Source organism: Balaenoptera acutorostrata, chromosome 2, assembly GCF_949987535.1.
Source record: "Balaenoptera acutorostrata chromosome 2, mBalAcu1.1, whole genome shotgun sequence".
In the NCBI taxonomy this organism is placed as follows: domain Eukaryota; kingdom Metazoa; phylum Chordata; class Mammalia; order Artiodactyla; family Balaenopteridae; genus Balaenoptera; species Balaenoptera acutorostrata.
Genome location: NC_080065.1, coordinates 98,821,507 through 98,839,276, shown reverse-complemented (window position 1 = coordinate 98,839,276; position 17,770 = coordinate 98,821,507). Strand labels below are relative to the sequence as shown.

At 40.3% G+C, this 17,770-nt stretch overlaps 1 protein-coding gene across 2 annotated transcripts; it reads left to right on the top strand.

The window, feature by feature from the left end:
- Positions 1 to 5,248: 5,248 nt before the first annotated feature.
- CDO1 (cysteine dioxygenase type 1) lies at positions 5,249 to 17,354 on the top strand. Of its 2 annotated transcripts, XM_057538115.1 has the most exons (6): positions 5,249 to 5,366; positions 5,453 to 5,707; positions 9,015 to 9,092; positions 10,679 to 10,833; positions 15,594 to 15,763; positions 16,637 to 17,354. In XM_057538115.1, exons 2-6 carry the CDS (start codon positions 5,538 to 5,540, stop codon positions 16,664 to 16,666), a joined length of 603 nt encoding a protein of 200 aa, XP_057394098.1. In that variant the 5' UTR covers positions 5,249 to 5,366; positions 5,453 to 5,537; the 3' UTR covers positions 16,667 to 17,354. The 2 variants fall into 2 exon arrangements, with proteins under 2 accessions (XP_057394098.1, XP_007192182.1); XM_007192120.3 differs by having other exon boundaries at positions 5,331 to 5,707.
- The last annotated feature ends 416 nt before the right edge of the window (positions 17,355 to 17,770 follow it).

Here is a 17,770-nt window from a genome sequence, read left to right as displayed (position 1 = left end):
TATCATCTACTCTGATATTAGAAAACTCAAAGAGAAGTGCAGACCATGCTTTAAATTATATAGCATTAGTCAACCAGTTCAGTTGTGTGTAACCCAAAGCGGGAAAGTGCAGTGTTCAGAGGTATGATAATGAAAATCACCTTTGTGCAGCTTCTGCTTCATTTTCCAAGGATTGTAATATACTTAGTAAGCTTCTGGCACTAAGGGAATTCAGCTACAGACCACATAATGGAAGGAAAGTATTCAGAAAACAGTTCAGCAGGTTTACTTTTACAAATACTATTTTCCTTCAAAATTGTCCAACCCACACTGGATTATTCGCTATTTCCTGAACGTGCATTGTTTGTTTGTTTTTCTGTTTCCTACACCTCCACCCCTTCAAATCCTACCTCTCTGCCTAATTCATTTTTTAACTTCCTTAAAGCTTATCTGAATCTCTCAAGGAGGAGATACTCTCTCCCTCATAAGAACACAGCAAACTACCACTGTTACAGCAGTTACTGCGCTTAATCCCTTAGAAGCATGTCCAACACCCTTTCATCATTGTAATATCCCTGAAAATAGGATGTTTGGGGGATTTTTGTTTGGTAGCCACACACATAATACTTAGTACATTTCCTTATGCACATATAATCAGTAATTCATTATAGAGCTTATGATGTGGTTTGCAGAATGATTTAAAGCAGCAATAAAGGAAATTTGCATGTTTTTAATTTTTGTATAGCAGAAGATGAAAATGTTTGCAACATATGACAGGGTTTTGGTGTCCAATAATTGAAGAGCTCATTTCAGTTGATAAGAAAAAAGACCGTCTGAAAAATAGGCTCAATACATTAAAATGTAATTCCAAAAAATAAAAATATAGATGGCTAATAAAGCATGAAAAGTGCTGAACATCATTAGTTATAAAAAGTACAGGTGAAAGGTACGAAATGCTGATTATCACCTCTCATAGTATCAATAGTTAAAACAGTTATCAGTATTGGCAACATTGTGGGGAAATAAGTCCTGTCATATTCTTGGTGAATGGAATGTGAATTGGTACTACAATTTTAGGGGACATTTTGGCAATGTCTATCAAAAGCCTTGAAACTATAAATTTCCATTTGTTTATTTACATAGAGTGCCTACTATGTCCTCAGCATTGGAATAAGACATAAGATTCCTGTTCTCCTGGAACTTTCATTCTAATTGGAAGGTAGATTGTCAGGTACGAATTAAAATAATTCTTGAAACTTTGATTTTTTGAAATAATAGAAAGTAAAAAGATAAAATTTGATACCAAATATTAGATTTACCTGTCTCTTTTTTTTTTTTTTGGCCGCGCTGCGTGGCTTGTGGGATCTTAGTTCCCTGACCAGTGATTGAAGCCAGGCTCTTGGCAGTGAGAGCGCGGAGTCCTAGCCACTGAACCGCCAGGGAATTCCCTGTATTTTCTTATATGGATGAAGGAAAGATAAAACATGTATGTATATGAGTGTGATTAGAATCTTGAGTCAGAGGAATCCTTATAAATCATAGTTCCTTCTATGTTCTCATATGAAGCAGATATACCTGAAACTTACTGGTTACTTAGTGATAGCCACGAGGAAAGCCCTATACATTTTGAGGTGGATTTATTCTTTATAGAACTCTCTTCCCTCTGCCTTCCTCCCTGCCTCCTAAAACTATTTCTTCCCAGTTCTATTATATATCTAGATCTATGAGGCATATCTTTTCCCCCTTTCCCACCTCAGTTCTCCCAAGTCTTCTACTGTCTTAATCATGGCAAATCCATTCCTTCCAATTGCTCAACTAATTATTAATCCCTCTCTAACCCACTTCCAGTCTGTCAGCAAATCCTGACATCTTTACCAAAACATGTTCAGAATCCAACCATTTTTCATCTATTCTCCCACTCTAGCCAAGCCACCATTATCTTTCACTCGAACTGTAATAGCCAGCTAATTGGCTTCCCTTAATCTGCTCTCTGGCCAGAATCCCCAAGTGGTTTCCCCTATCAGAGTAAAAGTTGAAGACTTTCATTGTCCTATGTGATCTGCAGTCCCTATTTCTACAGCTTACCACCCACCTCCGTGTTCATCTGTGTTATTATTCAAACACTAGACTTGCTCCCATCCCAGGGCTTTTGTGCTTACCATTTCCTCCACCTGGAAACTTCCCCCCAGACAATTACATTTCTCACTAACATCCTTCAGTCCCTGTTCAACTATCACATGACACCTCCTCACCACCTTCTCCCTTCTTTCTCCTGCTTTATTTTTCTCCATCGTGTATTGTATACAGTACTATGTGTCCATTTCTCCATATATACTGTATTTGTTGGGGTAGCTACCCCCCAGCCCCATTAGAACATATGCCCTCTGAGGGCAGAGACTTAAGTTCTGTAAGCAGTGCCAGACATATAGTACATGCTTGTGAAAATGTGTCAGGTGGATGGATAGACCAATATTACTGAACCTCTAATAATTCTAACTCCTTTCTCTGGATATCTATCACATGTCAACGTCTGTCTTAAAATATGATGATCATTGACCTGGGCAATGCAGACTGCGGTAGAACTACCACCTCTGAATCTAGGTATTCTACTTATGTCAATAGAGCCTGTAATGTCAGTCCCTTTGGGGGGAGGGGAGAGGGACAGTACTTAAGTTACAATGTGCAATTCTGTGGGGAAGAATATGGGTTTTCTTTACAGAGAAACCAGAAAGAAAAAAAAAACCTTGAGAGAAACAAGTCTAGTCTGCTGGATTTGAACGCACAGCCCCAAGGATCCTTAAAACTAGCAGTTGAATTACTCTAGCCAGTTACCAGTATGTTTTTACTGAAGTCACCATTCATGCATACACAAGGCACTGTGTGCTAGGCGTAGAGGAAGGAATACAAAAATAAAATGTAAAAGGAGCCTGTCCCAAATGTCTCACTGTCAAGATAATCCACATAGGTAACTACAATACCTGCTGCAAAGTGGTAAGTGCCATAAGAAAGATACTGATTATTGGCTTACTTGTTCAAGAGGAGATATGACTTATTTGAGAGGAAAGCATTTGAGCTAAGACCTTAAGGTAGGATCTGGACATGTTGAAATGTCTAGTGTCTAGGCAGAAGGAAAAGCTTAAAGCAGAAGAATGGATTTGGTAACCACAAGAAATAGTGACTAATATAATCTGGCTGGAAGACATTTGGTAAAGAAGAAAAGTAAAGGTAAAAGATGAAAAAGGAAATGTAGAACCAAAACATGGAGAATTTTAAATGCCAGGTTGACAAACCTAGTATGTAGGAAATAAGAGTTATTGAAAGTTTCTGTCCAGGAAACATAACCAGTCTGAGCTTAAGTATAATTAGTGGGTGTGAATAAAGGATCTGTACTGGGAAGGGCCAGCATAGTAATCCACCAAAAATTAGAATAGAGGCTTGAGTGGAGTAGCAATAAGAATAGAAAGGTGGAAAAACATAAAAGATATTCTGGAGGTTTTAAAAAGTTAGCTCTTGGTTGAAAGAGCTTGAGAATGAAGCGGGAAAGAGTAGACAGTGGTGAATGAGGTTCTGGAGCTCAGGTAGCCTCATTGTGGAAATAGAACCTCCAGGAAATGAAAAGCATGTTTGAAAGGAGTTTTAAATATGGTATATTTCATTTGAGGTGCTAAAAGGTATTAGAGATTACTGTCAGCATGTGAGATTAGGGAGATGTGGGAGACATCCACACAGAAGGGATCAATGAAATTGTGTTGGGGGGGCTAGAGAGGCAATGAATATGAATATGTGAATATGGCTATGTTAGGAAAGATCCTTGAGGTCTCTGAATGTCAGGAAGAGCCAGAGAAAGTAGAAAAAGAATGGTCTGAAAAATTTAGAGAAGTGTAATCCACTATGAAATGCAGAAAAGTTAAGCTTGTGTTCGATTTTTGTTGTTCATTCCCAATATTTGTGGATTAAAATAGCTGAAATGAAGTAATTAAGAACTCAGTAGAAAACACTGACTAGAATAAAAAAATTATGAATAAATGATGAAAAGGGTACGAGTTACTTTGTCCCATAATTCTTTAATTAACCACCTCTACATCACAAAAGGTAGGCCTCTGGAGTGCTTTCTACCTGTAGCCGTTTTGGAACAATGATGATTGAGGTGTTATGTTTACTTCCTAACAACATTGTTAAAATACTTATAGTGTAATCAGTTTAATCAGGGATGTTTAAGACTGCAGGTGGCACTAGTAAACTTAAATATATACAGTATATACACATATACGTACATATGTATATACATAAAAATACCTTGGAGCAAAGTCTGGGAGAAACAGACCAGTCTTCCAGAAGTCTAGACCTTTAATAACCCTGAATCCATCTACAGTGAGAAAGGAATCTCTACTGGCATTTCTTCTGTCCTTCACTTTTTCCTTATTTTCATTCATACTTAATTTGTGTTAATCTCAAAGCTGCTATGTGCTATGCACAACATAGAAATGCATTTCCTTGTGTGTATTACTGGTAGGCTACTTCAAGCACAAGCCTAGAATTGAAAGATTTAAATAATCTGATTAGAACCCTTTAAATTACTGTATTAGGAATTTAAAAAAAATCAGCATTTCTTTGACCCATTACTTGAAACATCAGGTCTTTGCCCTGGATATATTATCAATATTTTAAAGGAAATGTTTGATTTTAAAAATCAAAGAGGGATACCCGGCCTTCTGTTGTTTCGCCAGTGTTGCTCTAGACCCCAGCCTCCCTTGTCAAACTGTAATTTAAGCACAGCACATTTAAATTTTTTTAAAATAAGACTTTGACTTATTTTCACCTAGCCTTGGAGCATATTATCGATGGTTTCAATCGACAGAACAGAAGCTCTCCACCTTGGGAGTGGACTCCATCCTCAACCTTTGTAAACTGTTCAAAATCAACCCCTCGGCTCCACTTGGAAGGAAACGTCCCTGTCCTTCCTCAGCGTCCTGCGCCCCTTCTCCAGACCCCTTCTGTCGACGTCCTAGCGTCGCAAGCCAAGGCAGCACAGAGGAGCCTCAGGGAGCGGGGGAGGGGGGAAGAGGGGTTGGGATGGGCGGCCGAAAGACGGCCTGCTACGGTGGGGGAGAGATTGCACGAAGCCCACCGCGAGCGCCGGGACCCGGGAGAGAAGGGTTCCGCTAGGGCCGGGGTGCCGAGGGAGCCGGGGCCGTGTGCGTGGGCCTTGTCCGCACGCCCTCGGCGCCTCCGCCACCCTTCTCAGGTCGCTCCCCGCTTCTCCCCACCCTCCGAGGGACGTTGGTACATTCCCGGTGACTCCGAGAGCTTAAAAAGGGCCCGGGGAGGCCGAACCTAGCAGGTTTGGTCCAGATTTGTGTGCGCGGCCCGTACTCTGATCTGCCACGGTGGGTATCTTGGCGGGGGTTTCTATACGCTGTGGCACTTGTGCATTTGGGGGCTTCGTGTCTGTGTGTAACTGTCTGGCTGGCAGCTAGGAACTCGCCCCCGGCTCCTCGGCTTGCTCAGCTCCTCCACCGCAGCCCAGCAGCGAGACGCGCGCCGCCAGTCCGCAAGGGATGGAGCGGACCGAGGTGCTAAAGCCACGCACCCTGGCCGATCTGATCCGCATCCTGCACCAGCTCTTCGCCGGCGAGGAGGTCAATGTGGAGGAGGTGCAGGCCGTCTTGGAAGCCTACGAGAGCAGCCCCGCCGAGTGGGCAGTGTACGCCAAGTTCGACCAGTACAGGTGAGCGTGCTTTCGCCCTGAGCGCCGAGACTCTCCGGAGCCGACTCTTGAGTCCGAGCGGGCGCGGGCGCGTGGGGAGCGGGTCTTGACTCCCGGAGAGCGCGGGCCGCCCGGCGCCCGCAGCGCCCACCCTCCCAGTGCTCCCGGCCGTTTCCCGCACCCCGGCGCCGCGCCTCCTCGCCCGCAAACCCGGGGGCGGGCGTTCGGCGCTTTGGGCCGAAGGCGTGTCCCACTGGTAGGAGACTGCGGCAGGCTCCCAGAGGGGAGGCCACCGAGCGGTGCAAGTTTTCTGTTCTTTTCTCGTTGATCAACCCCTCGGCTTCCGAACGGCCACTCCTTCTGCCACCCCCACCCCCAACCCCCCGGAGCCGTCGCTAGCCTAGGACACGGAGGAGATGCGGGGAGACCCCGGGGGCTGGACGCCCTCAGACTCTGGCTGTCTGGACTAACCGGGGTGTTCTCAGGAAAGAACTCCAACAGCGGTCCGGAGAAAAGGGTGACGTTGGAGGACGCAGTTACACGACACCAATTCTCCATCACTTCTCCCTCGGTAGCTTGCAAGCAGGCGTCTGCAAACAAGCATTTTTGTTAATACAAAATAACGGCTTGGGGTTGTCAGCTGCTATTTTTCAGTTTATGCTGCCCCCTCTCCCAAACCAGTTGGACTCCCCGGGCTGCGGGTTTATTTAAACCCACTGTCAGTTTCTCGAAATAAACGAGTGCTTCTCTTTCAGCCCCCAAGCAATATGCTTTTTCTTATCCTTAGATCTGAGGGTCTGGAATGTAAATTGAAGACCCCTGTTCCTCAGAGGTGCTTGAGTGAGATGCCCTGGGAGTCTGCTTCTTGCAGCCTTGGCTTGGAGATTAAGTAAAAAATGCAACAGCCTACCAATCCTCTGGGGAGAGAAGTAAAATTTAATCACCCTGAAGAGTGAGGGTTTCTTTTCCGAAGGGTAACCAGCACTTCAGTCTTAATGGTTGGTTGTGATGAGGTCAGGGAAAGGAGCATAGTTGAAAGAGAAGAATAAGAAAAGAAGCTTTCCTTTGAAGCCCTTTCAGTTAGTCCCTTTACGTCAGCATAGACAGTGTTTTTGGTAAAGTTTTGTCGCCAAGGGCTGTTTCAGTTGTACTTTAGGAACTGAAATAGAAAAGTGAAGTCTACTTAGGATCCTGTTTTCCACTTGCAAGTGGTTCTAGGAAATTCCTTTGGTTCCTATCCTTCTGTGGCTGCCAATAAAGCTACCAGAGTAATTTTGCCATTAGCTCCAAGTGATTGAAGGCTTGTTATGGGCTCTAGTACTCTTCCAATCACTTGACACATGTATTAACTGATTACCTCACAACAGCTCTCTGAGATAGGTACCATTCTTATCCCTGTTTTACAGGTGAGGAATAGTAGGCAATGAAAAGGTTGGATTACCTGCACAAGGTCATACTAATGTCCCTTAGTGGCTCCAGGATTCAAATTAGCATTATTGTTCTAGAGCCCACACTGTAAGCCACTGCTAAACTTCCTATAGACACAAGGTACCATAATAGTTTTCTTCTGCCTAGATTTATTACTGACCAAGTGAAATTAATTAACCAAGGTACGCTGTATGGGCTTTTAATCTATAGAACAAGGGCATTTCCAGGGGCCTTGAATTTATCTTAATTGACAAGCTCTAAACCACTTGAAGCCTTTGGATTGACCTATTCCACAGGTTTCTGAAGCACAGCTCAGTAAAATAATGGGTGCACTCCTAGGTAGGCATTTGGAGGAGGGAGGGAGGGAGATGGGAGAGCAGAAGTCAATGCGGTAGTATTTTGCGCACGTAATAAGTGTCCTAGTACTGTGAAGGAATCTGATCTCTGACCTTGGGGAGGCCAGTGCAGAAGAATCAAGACAAAATATTTTCCACTGGGGTCCAAGCAGTAAATTGTCTGGAAGAAGTCCCAGAGAAGCAAGACCCTAGGGTTGGAGGAGGGAAAAGTAGGATCCCTGGTACAGGAAACATTTACTGTGAATTAAAGGCTGTGTGCACAGCTGCCTGCTAGGTCATTTAAAGGGCTCCAAAGTAAGGATGACTGATATCTAAAAACCACTTACTAATCAACTCTCTCAGTGATCCTACTCTGCCAGCACCTGGCCTCCAGCCTAGGGGAGGAAGGGGCATGTGGGACATAAGTGAACACATGACCATGTGAACAAACAAAAGGGATTAAGATTCCTTTCCTTAAAAATGAGTCTATCATAGAGAACAAACGTCTGGATACCAAGGGGGAAAGGGCCGGGGGGCGGGGGGGATGAACTGGGAGACTGGGATTGACATATATACACTATTGAAACTATGTATAAGATAGATAACTAATGAGAACCTACTGTATAGCACAGGGAACTCTACTCAATGCTCTGTGGTGACCTAAATGGGAAGGAAATCCAAAAAGAGGGGATATATGTATACGTATAGCTGATTCACTTTGCTGTACAGTAGAAACTAACACAGCATTGTAAAGCAACTATGCTCCAATAAAAAGTGTTAAAAAAAATTAGTCTAAATGAATGTCATAATTATCGAACTTTGTTAATTAGATGGTGTCAAGAGTACCTGTGGGACCAATAGAAACTAAAGTTGATTTTTTGGAGGGGGTGGGGGGATGGTGTGGATGTGGTTGTTTTGGTTTGGGATTTCTGGGGGCTAATTACTAATTTCTCCTCATTGTAAAAGGTTTAGAGTGTTATTTTACTTCCCAAGTGTAGTCACTTTTGTCCTGGTACTTAGGTCAACGCCCACTTTATTTGTGGAGACTTTTCAGCATGATGCTTTTGAATGTGGATGTTGCTTGTGTCTGGACTCTAGTAAAACTAAGGAGAATTCTAGAACAGCTTTTTAATGAAACCTTGTTTCTCAAACTCTGGTTTAGCTACAGGGAGGGGGAAAAAAAGACAATAGCAACATTCTTGCCTAGCGCAGTAGTGCAAGTAGTGCAAAATGCTTTCTGTGAGAAATTTTTATTCTTTTTATTAGTTTGAGGCTGTCACATGGAGACTCAAGGAATTTAATTTTTTTCTCTTACCTTTTTCGTGCCATTAATTAGAACTGAGCAGCTATGAACACAGTGATTCAAAATACAAAAATGTCTAAATGAACTGTGAAAAAATATTTGCTTTCATTTGTGCTCGATTTCTAATTAGACAACCACATTTAAAGTTGCTTCGAGGTAAAAATATTAGCATTTGTAAATGAATGATACTATATGACACACTTATTTTTCCCTGTGTTTGTCTCATCGACCAAATTCAAACTTCTGAAAATGTTCTTTTTAGATATACCCGAAATCTTGTGGATCAAGGAAATGGAAAATTTAATCTCATGATTCTATGTTGGGGTGAAGGACATGGCAGGTAAATACAACTATTCATTCAGATATTTATTCAGTATTTATTCCAGCATATGAAAAGTACAGTGCCAGGCTGGCCACATGCCTTGTGAGCACTAACAGATCGCATGTTGTAATTATTTGTTCGCAATGTCCCCTAATCCCAGCAAAAATTCTCATGGGAATTAGCGTGAGGGGTTTAGCATATACCATGTATTATGAGAGACCTTCCCCCAAAATAAGTAGTAAATCAAAGGAGGTGGAGGTAAGTAACCAGCTTAATTTAATCTCTCTGTGTTCTGTGGAGTTAAACTTTCTATGAAGTTGTGCTAAAACTTGACCTTTGTGGTGCTTTGAAGTGTGTAAACAGTTGTCGGACCAAAGACCAAAGCATCCAGATTTGGAGCTAGAAAAGCAATTCACAAATTCAGAAAATTTCTTTCTACTTCAAGCTAATTGTTTAGTTTCTGTATACAGAAGATAAGACAACTTAGACTAATACCAATTCTTGAAACTTGGTCCCTTAATTTTTCCTTAGTTTATATATTTGCAAGTCTTACTACCAGTCAAGTATTGTTACCTCTTTAAGCAGATCCTTCTCAGTCTCTTGAGAATGGTAATAAAAAAAAAACAAAAAACAATAATCCAGACCCATTTTTGGTGGGAAAAAGGAAACATGAATTTACAAGATTTTGGAAAGTTAGGTCTATAGAGTGCATTTATTTACTCATATAGAATGAAGTTGTTTTCATTCTCTCAACATTTTTTGAAAGCAGATTATATGTCAGGAGTAGAACGAGGCTCTGTGAATTACGAAACAAGTTCTCATGGTACATATATGGGGTAACAGAATTCAACATATGAAATACATGCTATAGCGTATACAGGTTCATATTTTTTAATCAACCCTATAGCTAATACTACTTAATAAACTTAAATACTATTTAAGATTATAGGAATAAACTCTTTCCCCAGATCCAATTTGCTTTTTTTCTCCCATCAATATTGGGAGGTAATCACAGATAGGATACTCTAAATGTATAAAATATTAACATTTCATATGCTTTATAGTATAATTTTCAGCTGGTAACACACATGTGCATATCTTTTGTCCCCCAGAGGAAGGAGAAAAAAGAAAAAGCCTGGGGAAAAAACACTGTTATGTGATCTTCTCAATGTGATGCAGTTACAGATAAAGGATCTTTATCCACTCTAAAATTTCTCTAATGTAGTTTTTAAGTCAATTTCTAGCCCAGCTTAATTGAGTTATTAAAAGCTACATTTTGGAGAAGATAAATGGTTACTGGTTTTGTGTTTCTGTTATCAAAGTAGTATTACAACAAGGTTTAAAAAGATGAATTGTTCTTCAGTAAGGGTATGGATCAAAACTGTACCCCTTATATGCATTGATATGGAAGACATAGTGTTTTATTACTTTGCCCTGAACAATGTTGAATTATAAATTGATGACATTTAAAACTCCAGCTGAAATGGATATTGACCTGGGAGATGTCCTATTGACAGTTGCAGCTGTAAGCTCTGGACAGATTTGTTACAAGTGTGGGTTCTGGACCGTCTACTGAGTTTAGTTGTCATTTTGTGTATATATAGCAGTATCCACGATCACACTGACTCCCACTGCTTTCTGAAGATGCTGCAGGGAAATCTAAAGGAGACGTTATTTGCCTGGCCTGACAAAAAATCCAATGAGATGATCAAGAAGTCTGAAAGAATCTTGAGGGAAAACCAGTGTGCCTACATCAACGGTAACATCCAATTTTTCTAACAAGTGGGAAAAACCTTGAACTCCCACTTGAAATATTGCTTGCTTACATGTGTACAATAGAACTTGGATCATGGAGTCATGATTTCATCTGCTTAGGAAGTGATCTAAAAGCAGTGGGTTTTGTCTTTTTAAAGCTTTGCGTGTGGATTGGAATCACTTATTAAAAACATATGCATGCAGGTTAGTATCCACTGAAGAGTCATTTACCTACCAAGTCTTAGGACAGTTAGAATCGAACATGAATTTACATAAGTAGAGTCTTAATAAAGGTGTGAGGCTGACTTGGAAGTGTTAGTCTTTGATTAGAAAATGTAAAGAAATGTTCCGGAAGTGATTAAGAATGCTAACTAGTCCCTGTTTTACTAAAGTGCATACAGCTTACTTTAAAAAGAGTATTCTCAAGAGAAACTTTTTGAAGCACATTATTTAGCAATGATTTCTAGATCTCTTACAAAGAATTCATTCTTTCTTCTACACGTGATATGGGAGAGCCAAATGCTCTTCAGTAGAGGCAGTGATTAACATCTGTGTTCCTAAAGGACTTAGTAACTTTCCGAAAAGCTCCTTAAAGCTTCCATGAGATAACTTTTTTTTATAATGAATTTATTTATTTTTGGCTGCGTTGGGTCTTCGTTGCTATGCGCGAGCTTTCTCTAGTAGCGGCGAGTGGGCTTCTTATTGTGGTGGCTTCTCTTGTTGCGGAGCACGGGCTCTAGGCACGTGGGCTCAGTAGTTGTGGCTCACGGGCTTAGTTGCTCTGTGGCATGTGGGATCTTCCTGGACCAGAGATCAAATCCGTGTCCCCTGCATTGTCAGGCGGATTCTTAACCACTGTACCACCAGGGAAGTCCTGTCAGGCGGATTCTTAACCACTGTACCACCAGGGAAGTCCTGAGATAACTTTTTATATTATTCCCATTTACAGATGAAATTGCCAACACATAGGAAGATTAAATAACCTGTCCAAGGTCACTCAGGATTTGAACCCAAAGAATTTGATGCCAAAGCCCATAGTCTTAGTTGGGATGCTATCCCACTTACATAAAATAAAATATTACAGAGGTTTTTCTGGCAAAGCAGGTTCTTTCTTCTTAGATCTTAACGTTCAGTATTGGCCTTGATACTTGGCCTAAATTGTTCAGTTAGTTTAAGAATGCAAGTCAGATTGTATAGGAAGTTTTTCCCCCATTCACATAGCACAAAGGGGTTAGTTTCTCAGGTGGTTGGAAACTCTTATTTGAGGGTTGCTGTATATAGCAGGCACACCAGATTTCTAAGAACAAGATTACTGGTATTGCTCACAATAAAGCCAAAAGCCTTTCAAAATAATTACTTTCAGCTAGAGTCATAGAGTCTTTATAAAGCTACATTAGATCTTGGAGAACACCTAAGATTTTTTTTCAAGGGTCTTCAATGCAAAAGTCTATAGGAGCCAAGCAGGTAAAGTGAGTGAGTGATGCAGGCCGGAACTAGGCTGTGGGAACTGGTGTGCAAGCTGCCCTGTCTAAAGGGACAATGTGGTCACCCAGCTCCAGTGAGATTGTCCTGACTTCTTTTTCCATAGAGATGGGAAATTCTGATTGTTATGGGAAATTTTGCCAATCAGTAAAATACTGGATAGGACAAGCTAAATATTTCTGTAGATGTATTACTCAAAAGCCACCAACTTTTAACCTTTGATTTTTTACAGATGCAGGAGGAGGGCTAGATATGGATAGTGATTAGGGGGGGAAAGATGTTTCAAGTACAAGAAAGAACATGGGTGAAGGCACAACCCATGTTCAAAGAACGTTGTTCATTCAGACATTGCAAAGAATGAAGACTATGCAGGAATGGTCTATCCGGGGGAGAAGATGAATGGGCTTGGATAGGAGTAGTAGGAGAGTAAAGTAAGATCAGGGCCTTAGCCTCCAAGACTAGCTTAAAGTAAAAACTTTCTTTGGTCAGCAGAATTTTGTTCGGGAATATCTTGATTAATCCAGTAGCAATATGCGTCATAGGGTGGAAGAAAGGGAGAGTGGGGCAAGGAGATCAAGTTACCTATTGTAATAGGCAGAAGGTGAACATTGCCTCAGCCAAGCTGGCATCCCTAAGTATCACCAAGAAAGGTCTGATATTACTGTGACAGAGAGTACATCATTGGCATAAAGGAAAAGGGGACAAAGACATAATAATAATAATAATGCTGGGATTACTAACATTAGGGATCAGACATGAGCTTTGGGGACTTCTAAAGGATGGGTGACTTGTTTTTGTGGGATCTTTGCTTGCATTGGGTGGTCTATTGGAGGTGCAACTGGAGGAAAATAAGTTATTTGTATAAAGGGCAGTCAGTTCTTCAGAATGTTTAACTTTTGTTCAAAAGCAAGCCAGTGTATTATAAAAGCAGTAGGCTATAGAATCAAAGAGTTTGCAGATCTGAGAATTAGGCCCCGTTTTTTTAAATGAGGAAGACAGAAGATCCTAGAAGTTCTGAGTTGTTCAAAGGTAGTCAGTCTAGCTGGGAGTAGAACCAAAGTCGTCTGCTTCTGGGCTTTGCTCTTCTTTGCCATGCAAGCTCATGGAGCTAGATTGTAAAGCGTAAGGCCAAATTAGGTGCCTATATTAACTACACTAATACACTGAATTCCTTCCTTGATTAATCTTCCAACTCTCTCCTTACTATATAAGTTTCTTATCAACATAGTTATAAAAATCAAGTATTTTGTTTATTTTAATCTTGAAGACATCTCCCCCAGGCCTTTTGACTTCCTTCAGTGTGGATTGGTTGGCCAGGGCTCATCCTGTGGTCCCCTCACATCATCCAGGCTTTCCCTTTACTCTCTCCTGGTGCTTTTCCCCTTGTTTCCTGGTCTCATGTCTGCTTTGTCTTGGGTTCTTGGCCTTGTTTTGGTGGAACATATCCTCCAACGGCCCTATGAGAAAGGGTTCGTGGAAAGTAAATTTCTGAAACCTCTTATATCTAAAAATCTCCATATACAACCCTTGCAACTTGATAGGTAATTTAGCTGGATATGAAATCATGACCTGGCAGTCATTTTCTCTCAGAACTATGAAGGTAATCTTTTGTCTTCTAGTTTCCATTCTTCTTGTTCAAAGCCTGGTACCATTCTGATTTTTGAATCTTACTATGTATAAATCCTATTTTTTCTTTCTAGAAACTTTTGGGGACTTCTCTTTGGGTGTCTTTTCTCTGTCCCCAGTGTCACAGTGATGCAGTTTGTTTCATGACACTCGTGGTGGGAGCTCAGTAGGTTCTTACAATCTAGAAATTCATGTCCTTCAATTCAAGAAAATATTCTCAAGTTGTTTCTTTGATTTTGTTGTTGTTCTGTTTCTGAAACTACTGTTGATCAGATATTAAACCTCCTGAACTAGTCCTCTAGTTTTTTGGTTTTTTTGGGTTTTTTATCTTTCCTATGTTCTGTCTTTGGCCCTTTGTTCTTTGAGTCTTTGTCAGCTTTTTCTTCCAACCCTTCTATTCGGATTTTTATTTCTGCTATCATCTTTATATTTCTAAAAGCTCTTTTTATTCTCTAGTCCTTTTTATATAGTATTTTCCTCATCTCTTTTTTTTTTTTGGCCATGCCGTGTGGCTTGCAGGGATCTTAGTTCCCTGACCAGGGATTGAACCCATGCCATAGCAGTGAAAGCACCAAATCCTAACCACTGGCCCACTAGGGAATTCCCTTCCTCTTAGCTCTGTGAAGATATTAATGATAAGTTTTTGGTTTTGTTTTTTTAAGCCTTCTCTTGAGTAGTGTCTATTTCATGTTGCCTTTTTTTCAGGTTGCTCTGGCCTCTTTTATACTAGAGGCTCTGCTCACATGTGTGATGGCCTTGACTATGTGCTAATATTTAAAAACCAGAGACAAAAAAGTTAATTGGTAGCTTTCAAACATGGATGGTGTTTGTCAACTGGACTTTACTCTAGGATCATCTGGTAAATCTTTTCCTTGAGGAACAATCAATGGTGATATCCTCAGGACTTTTTTCTTGAGCTGATCAGATTCTCAGAGAAGCTGCTTCCCATCTCCTGCCTGGAGAAGAAATTCCTGTCTGGCAGCATTCTGGCAGCCATGTGATGAAAAAAGTGGAGATCTTACCACTCAATGTGTAAATTTTCACTTAAGTCACCTGTTTTTCACCGGGTATCCACCAGTCCTGAGTTTATCTGTTGTACTCTTTCTAGAGAATAGATCTCCGATTTCTACCAGGGATGGAGGGAAGGTAAGGTGGTGAAAAAGCTTTGTGACGAAACTTAAATAGGCTTCAACCAGTCCTTGTATTTATAGCCTATGTTCACCTTCATTTCAGGAAGTACATGTGCTGCCAGTTCTTGAGCTGTTTGTTAGCTTCAGGATATAAATCAGGTTATTTCTTGGCCATCTCCAAGAGTAGCTGAGGATTTAGCTTTCTCTCCTCTGCAAAGCCATCCATCTACTTCTAAGCTTTCAAATTTTTAAAGATTTTTTTTAAAACTTTAATAAAAAAGTTTTTTCTTTTCCCTTTATCTTTGTATGTTGATGCCTTTTTTATTTTACTGCAGTTGTAGGGAAGTTTTTAGGAAAAAGCAGAATGCGTGTCATTTACTATTTTTAACTGGAAGTTCAGTTCTAACTAATCTTTAATAATTCATATGTATCAGTTGATTTAGGATCTTGGGCAATTGACCAGATTTTTACCTACAGCTAGCATCTAAGCTCCTTCATCTACCCATCCCTCTTCAATATTGTTTAGATTCCATTGGCTTACATCGAGTAGAGAATATTAGCCATACAGAACCTGCCGTGAGCCTTCACTTGTACAGTCCGCCTTTTGATACATGCCATGCCTTTGATCAAAGAACAGGACATAAAAACAAAGTCACCATGACATTCCATAGCAAATTTGGAATCAGGACTCCATTTGTAAGTATAATTTCTCTCTCCTGTGTTTAAGTGCTTTGTGGGTTGGCAACATTACACTGATGCATTGCTTTTTTGTTCTAGATATTATTTAAATATCTTAAGTTTTAAGTATTTTTAAGTATTCTTGAGATAAGCCTTAACTTGGAGAAAAGGCCCATTATATTCTATTATTTTCTTTAACTTTGGAGACTGTATTTTCAACTTATAAAATAATACTTAAATTAGATGCAAAGAATTGCTTATTCAAAATTTCAAACTGTATGCTTAATCCTAAAGAAAATATTTTCTCTTCATTTATTAGGGAAATAAGAGTGAGAACTATATTGATAAAACTGCTACTACTGTGACTTAATGTTCATAGGTCCAGTTTGCTGAGATAACACAAATAACTTACATAGTTAACCTTTGCAAAGTTGAGACCCTATTCTGATAAAAATAAATAAAGAAACTTGCCTGTTTTGATTGCCGAGTTGCTTTGTCTTTGAGTAGTGATGGCAACCAACAATAATATGGTGTGGCAATCTTCTGTCACTGAAATAAATTGGCCATTTGGGGAATGGGAATGGTCTTTAGTTAGTCATGGGAATGCCCAGAAATACACAATGCACGAAAACAAAGACTGAACATCCTTATCAGTCTTCTGAAAGTACAGCCTTTGAAAGAAGCTAGGGCAGAATTTTCTCAAGTGATTGCTCTGTTTATTTCCTGCATTCCAAGCCCCAAGAGATACTCTTATCACAGGAAGGAAACAACAGGGCTCCACTGCCTTGCAGTGGATTTTCATATACTGCCAGAAAAACAGGACTACTTAGAACAAGCAGAAATGTCTCATGTCAAGATTCTTACACAGCTTTCTTGTTTTCTTTCTTACAGACAACTTCAGGATCCCTGGAGAACAACTAAGGAGCACCAGACCATCTGAGGTTTTACTTTAAGGTCCGGTGAAAGTTTTGCCTTGGACAGGAAGGCCTCCTTCCATTTGCTGTCCAGTAATATACTTTACAAGGCCAATACTTAGATCTACTATAAGGCAGATGCTAATTATAAGGCATTAAGTAAGCAAATAGTGCCCTGAGCTACTGTAGAAGAAAAAAATCCCACTAAAGATAAAAAGGCTTGTGATTTTAAAGGCCAAATCAAGTGCTCCACTCATTGGAACTATACTGGGAATGTCAATGAAGGTTTTTATAGTTTTTGGAAACACTGGTCTCTGAACTATAATTAGCAATAAATAAAAACAAGACATCAAACCACCCACCTTGTTACTTGGAGGACTAAATGTAGATGTCTTCAATATACTTTGTATGTTCTTAATATTTGAAGAGAATTTTTTGAATCTGTGCATTTTATTTTTTCAATCTTATTTTACAAATTCTTGTTCTATAAATAATAGGGTATTGTAGATAGAGAAACTTAAGGTGCTTTGCCATTTGGTAATGAAATGAAGGGCAGAAGATTTAGAAAAATACAGGTACCCAAACCCACAACAAACCAAAATTATAAACTCATGTCTAACGTGTCCAGTGGTCAAAGACTTTGTACTGCTGCCAGAATTGCCAAATAATTTTAATAAAAGTGGATTTGAACATAATTTGAAGTTGTCTTTCTCTTTAACATGATAAGAATTTCATATAATTCATGGCTTCTTAGGTTTATGCAGACTACCAAAAGCACTGCAAAAGATGCTTTTATGATGTAAGAATATAAGAAGGCCAAAAACTGCATTCAAAAGGAGCTTACCTTTTGGGGCTTGTTCACCAACTGGCCAGAGATACCAACCCGAGGGTCTCTGGCCCTAGGGCAGCTCATAGACAATCAGTTTAGCCTGAAAATTGTGTGTGGGGTCTGTATGTGTTTAAATATGAATTGGATTTCAACAATTAAAAACCAGAGATTTCACAGAAGAAGGAATGGACTTTGAAGTATCTGGCAAGACTGAACCTGCATTGCATTTTCACTGCTATCCGTTAACTGGGCTGGGATCTGCCCCTTGGATGGGGCTGCCTC